General features: G+C 42.3%; 1 protein-coding gene across 3 annotated transcripts in view; it reads left to right on the forward strand.

The window, feature by feature from the left end:
- Positions 1-7,500, forward strand: part of LOC138975940 (Na(+)/citrate cotransporter-like) — a 37,817-nt gene that overhangs the window by 22,880 nt on the left and 7,437 nt on the right. For 2 of the 3 annotated variants that reach the window (XM_070348712.1, XM_070348715.1), the window contains exons 3-8: positions 1,613-1,762; positions 3,284-3,399; positions 4,085-4,212; positions 6,049-6,301; positions 6,624-6,752; positions 7,353-7,454. In XM_070348712.1, coding sequence (XP_070204813.1) covers positions 1,613-1,762; positions 3,284-3,399; positions 4,085-4,212; positions 6,049-6,301; positions 6,624-6,752; positions 7,353-7,454 — 878 coding nt within the window. Of the gene's footprint in view, positions 1-1,612; positions 1,763-1,809; positions 1,861-3,283; positions 3,400-4,084; positions 4,213-6,048; positions 6,302-6,623; positions 6,753-7,352; positions 7,455-7,500 lie in introns of those variants that run through there. The other variant, XM_070348713.1, reaches the window with a different exon arrangement.

A 7,500-nucleotide genomic window follows, 5' to 3' on the forward strand; every position in this document is an offset into this window, starting at 1 on the left:
GACAAATACTTTTGTAATTTCTTTACAGTAAATACAAAATGTCCAGAGAATTAGCAATAATTATATCTAACATTGACTGACTGTGTGATGATATCTTCTGCTATTGGTCTGATTCGACAGTGATATCAAAATCTCTACCTCCGGTCTCGATTTTGATATCACTGTCTCAACAGACCATAGCAGAAGATATCATCACACAGTCCGTCAATATTGGGTAATATTTTTTTTTATCAAAGTTCAATTTAAATTCGCACTTTTACCTGTATACACACCATTACCTTGCCATTTGTCCATGTAATTCGGTCATGTGATCTAGTGACTGATTTTTTTTAAACATTGTATTTAGTTTTGTTGGTGCACTTGTTGCGACGCCCTAACTTTTCTTGAAGAAATTATGTTGGATCGGACACAATGCACAATGCACCACTGCATTACAGGGTTTACCATCTTAAAGGTGCAGTCCGTCACGGGCTTTATTATTCCTCAGTCATTCAATTATTGTTGGGCAAGGAAAAACAAAGAAAGAAAGAAGAAGGAAAAACCAAATAAACAACCAACCAACCAACCAAACAAATAAGTAAACAAACAAACAAACAAACAAACAAACAAATAAAGAAAGAAACAAACAAATAAACAAGCGAACAAAGACAAAAAGTCCATACACCCCCAATATGTCACACTTGCAAGCATCGGCTGTTAGGATTATAGGATATCCGAGAAAATCCTGAGAAAACACATTCAGACACCCCAGGTTTTAGAAATGGCAGACTGTGTGATTACTCTTAATAGCTATTTTCTTTTACGCTATTCCCTTGGGTCCATGTTCGAATAAACCTACATTTGTGTTGTATGTCCAGTTGGTTCGATAGCTATGTTCTACTACACTATTCACATAGGTGCTTGTATGATGTGTAAACCTACACTCGTGTTTTGTGCTCAGTTGTCTCGGGAGCTCTGCTGAATGGGTTTCGTGATCGGGGAAGGGAGGGAGGGAGGGAAATGACATTCTTGTCAAACGGTTCTTTGATCCGAAAGGAACTTTAAGAAACAGATAATTCTGTTCGCATTTGAGCGAACGAAAAGTATAAAAGGATGAGCGAGTGTAAACGTTCTAAATGATAATTATATGCTTAACTGTTTGCTTTCGTCTGAAGTGAATCCATGGGTACAGACTTCTGTGTGTGTGTGTGTGTGTGTGTGTGTGCGTGTGTGTGTGTGTGTGTGTGAGTGTGTGTGTGTGTGTGTGTGTGAGAAGGTGTGTGTGTGTGTGTGTGTGTGTGTGTGTGTGCGTGTGTGTGCGTTTGCGCATTTGTGCTTGCAAGCGTGTATTGATGTGCGTATGTGTGGGGGTGGGCGTACATCCGCTTTTTAGTGCGTGCGTGCATGCGTGCCTGCGTGCATATGTGTGCGTACGTGGATGTGCGTGTGTGTGTGTGTGTGTGTGTGTGTGTGTGTGTGTGTGTGTGTGTGTGTGTGTGTGTGTGTGTGTGTGCGTGTGTGTGTGTGTACGGATGCGTATTTAAGTTTTGTTTTATGAATATGAAAATAATTTAATTGTGCACAAAGAACAACAGCAACAAAAAACAACCCCTAGCGCCGCTTTCCTATCCAGGAAGGAAAAACAGCCTATACTCTCTTCATCATGGCTGTGTACTGGGTGACTGAAGCTATCCCCATTGGTGTGACGTCACTTCTACCAATCATTCTCTTTCCCATGATGAACATTATCGACGCAAAAGTCATCGCCAAGTCTTACATGAGCGTAAGTGTTCGTGTTATTGTCAGCAATTTTAAGTCACTTCTACGTCTGTCTTTCTTTTTGCTATGGTGACAAAAACTATCGCCAAGTCTTACATGAGCGTAAGTGTTATTTGTTGTTGTCAACTTTTATGACGTCACTTGTATAGTCTGGCCGAGGGTCAGGTGTAGGACGTTTTTAAGTGTGCATCCGGCACTGTAGAGAGGTCAGTGGGGTGAGTAACTTATTGTGTTAGCATATGCCTAGACGATATTTTTACAAAGTTCATGTTGTGTTGTCGTAAGTGTGTTGTTTCTATAGGTTCTTATTCTATTGTTTATATGCATTCAATGTTAACCGTCGCGATATAACCCTTCGTGGTTGAAAACGACGTTAAACACCAAATAAAGAAAGAAATTCAATGTTAAACTAGCGTGTTTTATTCATTGTTAATCGGTAAATCGCGGAGAGCACGATTCTCCGGGGCTCGCGCTATATAAGCTCTCATTATTATATTAATAACTGAACGAGCCTTGTTAAGGGTTGAAATTAACTCGTTTTGGGTCGTATCTCTCAACATTTTACTAGGGTAGAGCGAAAACAATTAGGGTTAGCACTAAATTATAAACCCTTTTTAACACAAGAAGCGTGTTGAACAACTTTTCTTCTTGAGCACTATGTAAAAGTTGCTAAGATTTTTTTAAAGAATTTAAAACGTCCTATATCCTCCGCTAGCCTCTCGGCCAGACTATACGTCTCTCTTTCTCTTTGCTATGAGGCTATCAGTGCTAACAACAAATCGTGATCACTTGAACAATTGGTGTTGGTTTTATGATCCGGATATTGTTATGTCATAATTTATAGCGTCACTGCAACTCATCATTCTCATTCTCATTGCAATAATCATCCGCCAAGTATTTATTGTTCTGACTCCACTTCAATCCGCCTGTATGTTTGCTATGGCGGACGTTATCAAAGCACAACTCATCGACAAGATTGATACGAGGGAGAGTTTTGCGACTCATGTCTTGTTATTGTTTACCTCCCTTTTTCCTGTGATAGACCCACCCCATCAACGCAGAAAAAACCTTGTTAAGACCTACGTGAGTGTTAGCTTTATGGAAAGTATTCGTTGAGTAGTTAGTGAGTTATTTGGTTGGTTGATTGAATGTTCGGTAAATGTTTGGTTGGCATACATTTGTTATACTTGATATACTGTCCGTCTTCTGAGTGTCTACAAGAAATTACGTATTGCAATTACATTTTCGAAAATATCAGGGCCTACGAGGTGAAACACCGCTTTTGGGATTGCTTTCGTAGGCAACCATTTCGAGATTTCCCGAATAGTTAAGTACATGTAATGCCATTGCCGAAAAAAAAAATAGTAAGAAATTGAAAGATACTCTGAACTATGCAAGTTTGAACAAGTTTGGAGTTTTTGTTCTCAACTCTGTGCATGACATAAAAATAATATCAAAACCTTCTTTATTAAATGTCGTTTATTGTTTGAACGCTACTGATGCTGGGTCATTACCGTTCCTCCAGGACTTGCTGTTGCTGTTCCTGGGCGGTCTGCTAGTGGCCGTGGCCATTGAACGCTGGAACCTGCACCGCCGTATTGCCCTCAAGATTCTGCTGCTGGTGGGATCCGAACCACGATGGTGGGTACTTGGAATTTGAAGACAATCTTCACTGTTGTAGGTTTGGGTGTGGCTGGGTAGGAATGTGTGGTATAATTTGTGAGTGGGGCCATGTCAGCCATACTGATTCATATAGAACATACTGCATTAGCTTACAAATTGTTACATATACTCTGCACACACACACACTTAAATAAGGACCTGTCAAGAAAATGTGCCAGTTTTCGTCAAGGAGGCACGTTGCTGCAGTGCATTATTTCGTCAGTGCTTTTATACACAAACTGGTGAGCAACATGGATAGCCAAGACGCTGTTGTAGCAGGTGCATCACAAGTTCTTGCCCTGGTAGATTAGATTTTGTGCCGATTTCATAGGACTTTCAAAACAGCATGACAGCATTACCTCTAAAAGCAGAGTCCTGTCCACGTGTTTAGCATGGAACAGTAAAACCAAAAATTGTTTCACAGCCCTTTTGTGCATTCTAAAAAAAGACTTGTTTCAATAAGACGTTTGGTATTTCGCACATTTGTAAAGATTCTATACATTTCTTTGGTCCGTCCTTATCTTTTTTTTCGAAGAGTATATGCGAACAGTTCATATCATCGTATGTACCCTTTATACAACGCCGGGTTTTCTCGTCTCACATGCCCCGAATGGCTTTGCCGTGAGGGCTCAAAACCTACATTTTTCTCTCTCGTCGTATGCAGGCTGATGCTGGGGATGATGCTGGCGACGTGGTTCCTGTCTATGTGGATCAGCAACACGGCCACCACAGCCATGATGATCCCCATCACTGAGGCCGTTCTGCAGCAACTCAAAGGGACGTTGACAACAGGTACCGGTGTACGGTGGACACCCCCCTCATAATCCATCCAAAACATCTGAGAAAAGCAGGTCTTACAAGGGTGGGAGGCTTAAAAAAGAGGTCAACGAAAAGGCTGTTATTCTCAGAAAATTTGGCAAACAAGGACCTTGTGAACGTGTTGGTTTAAGAACGGGTATGTTGGGGGGGGGGGGGAGTGTTCGGGGATCCAGGGTGGGTGAGGGTCTTACAAGGGGGCTTTTCACCCTACAAATAAACCGAATGCAGAGATGTTGATGGAATTTAATATCCTTGACAAAAAATGCAGAAATGGCCATGCGAGTTTCCTTAAATTTGGCGTCACCTTTAAAAAGAAAAGAAAAAAAAAGAAGACAACAAAAAAATCATGAAAACAAAAACAAAACCAAAAACCACAGTTCTGCGGGACTGACGGCATGTTTTCGGCGAAATGAAAGAAGTGTCGGTGTTTTTTCGACTGCCGAAGCCAAACGACATCCATGCAAATCATGTAGCCTAAAGCCAGATTAAAAAGTTACAATGATTCGAAAATAGAGAAAGTTATTGGAAGACACCTACTTTGTCAGATTCAGAAAGAAGGAGACCTTTTCACTTAAACAGGTATACATCCGTTTTGTTCATTGCAATTTACCGAAATGTTTGTCATTATAGTTTAACCTAGCAGTTGATTAGAATTATTGTGCGCCATCTACATTGTTCGATGTGAGTCCATTGACTTAGAATGTTTTCCCCCAGCTGCCTTCTCCCTGAAATTGTTTAACTTTGTGCAGTTATTGTCTTGCATCTACACGCCCTGGATCGTGAAACGCCTAGTTGTGTCCACCGCAGGCGCTACACACGATTATGTCCTCCGCACGCGGAAGCAGATTTGATATATCGTAAAAGAATTACCCTGTGAAGGTATTTTATGGCAGATCACATTATTTATTATAGATAGTCCGAAGCAGAATTACCTAGGCTATAAGTACAATATACTTAGGTCTTGTTGTGTACTCGTGAACAGTGGCGTTCGATTTTCTGCCGAAGTCCGTGAAAATTACGCAGAGAGCTCTCAATGTCTTACAAATTAACCCAGAATTACCTTTTGAATCACTATTCTAATACTCACAGTTCAATCTTCGATACCTTGCAGACTTGTATGCGCGTTTTGGGGCACCAGCATCGCGGATAAGCTGCTCTAATCTAGCGTTATTTTGTGGTACTCGATTCTCAGTGGGTAAGGTCCCCCGCAGACACCAGATAAGGTCCCCCGCATTTTTGACCAAGCTGCGGGGGATCTTACCCCGTCAAATGTTACTGTTGATCTTTGTACCCATCGTGAGTCAACTAAGCTAAGCTGAAACTTAAAAATGGAAAGCAGTATCTACAAGTAGTTAGACTTTGACAAGGAAGAAGATTTAAGCCCTTCTGTTGACCGTGCTTTGTGTTATTTTATCATTTTTAACGTGGGGAACAGTATTTCTGACCTGTCTTGGTGAAATGTCTTCTCTTATGTAGTACACGAGAGTATAAATGGTAAGAAAACTGGCTGATCCAATGCACACAAAAAGTATCGGTCAGTATGATATAAACTTCAATACAAGAAAGTCTGGTTATCTACTATTTTAAGGCATTAATTTGGAGACACTTACCATGTGGTTGGTCTTGCGGGGGACATAATCGTGTGTAGCGCCTGCGGTGGACACAACTAGGCGTTCCACGATCCAGGGCATGAGCTGAATGGAAAGTAGGTCCTGTTTTATCTGACGTTAATTAGGCAATATTTGTCTTCGTATCCGCAGATCAGGTCTTGTTTCAACTCTGAGATTAGACACTTGTATCCCTTTTCAGACAATTTATCGGACGAGGCCGAAGATGTCAAAGGGAGTGTCGAAAAGCAAAAAATTGGCGACAGCGAGAAAGCTAACGGCACGTCGAAACCAGAGCCAGAAGAACCCGGATCACCGGAAACTCCGAGAGAAAAGCACTACCGCTTGATGTGCAAAGGGATGTCACTCAGTATTTGCTACGCCGCGAACTCTGGGGGAATCGCCACGTTGACAGGAACAGGCCCCAACCTGGTGCTCAAAGAAAACGCTGACAAGTAAGTGGCGCATTTGACTGTAGTTGACCCAAATAATGTGGGTTTTATGAGTTTGACAGTACATTCATATGTGCACAGATCGCGCATTAACAGACGGAGGAAGAAGAGTGAATGGGTGTTCAAAGACATTTTTGACAGATATTGTATACATGTACTTGTGCCATAACTCTGGGAAATGAAGATTAATCCCGTCTTTTTCATTCCCCACAGACTTTTCCTATCTAGACAAGGGTTAGATTTAAAAAACAACAACAACAGGAACCCATGAATGCTTATGTCATAACCATGGGAAGATGTTTTCTATCTTTTCCATTGCCCACAGACTGTATGCTGAGCACGGCTTGTCGTCCCCGGTGAACTTCGCCTCGTGGATCGGGTTCGGCCTGCCGCTGTCGGCACTGGTCCTCTTCGTGTGCTGGATCTGGCTGCAGATCGCCTTTCTCAGGTGTCGGTGAGTGTTACACCGAGGAGAGCAAAGGATAAAGCCTGCATGTCCTTGAAACACACTCCTTTTGTTAAAACCATTTCGGCTCGCCGTCTCAGATCATGGCGAGGTTTTTCCATGGTGTAAGAACATTAGTTCACTTGGTCACATACTGAAATTAAACAGCCTGGGTGCTCTCTGTGCACAATGCACATTTTTGGATGAATTAATTTTGTAAACCCCACGGGGTGGGGGTGGGGGTGGGGTTCAGTTGAAGGCTGGTAGCTCAGTTGGTGGAGCACGACATGGACCTGTGATCATTGTGTCACGGGATCGAATCCAGGCAGGGACGATCTCGGGGCAACTTAATGTGCAGACTCAGATACGGTATTCATGGCCCACCCCATTGTCACTACAATGGCACGTAAAAAAAAAACCTCGGTCATTCTGTCATAAGTGCAGTTGGCTGATTAAACCTAAATGTACACACACCTGGGTAGCGCGGCTCAAGTTGCTGCTAGCTTTTCATTGGGAGGAAGCGACCCACATTCCCCGGGTAAATAGGATAATGAAGTAATGTAAATGAAAATGTAGCTAAAAGTCTGCGCTTGACATTGTGTGCTGCAGGGGTTTGTGTCAATGCTGTACCAGCAGCGAGGAGAAGACAGCTCAGGGGAAGCGAGTCAAGGCGATCGTTCGGCAGGAGTACGAAAAACTCGGACCAATCACGTCAGTTCATGCCTTTATTCAATTTTGTTCGTCTTGTATATAGCGT

Source organism: Littorina saxatilis, linkage group LG9 (assembly GCF_037325665.1).
Source record: "Littorina saxatilis isolate snail1 linkage group LG9, US_GU_Lsax_2.0, whole genome shotgun sequence".
Taxonomy (NCBI): domain Eukaryota; kingdom Metazoa; phylum Mollusca; class Gastropoda; order Littorinimorpha; family Littorinidae; genus Littorina; species Littorina saxatilis.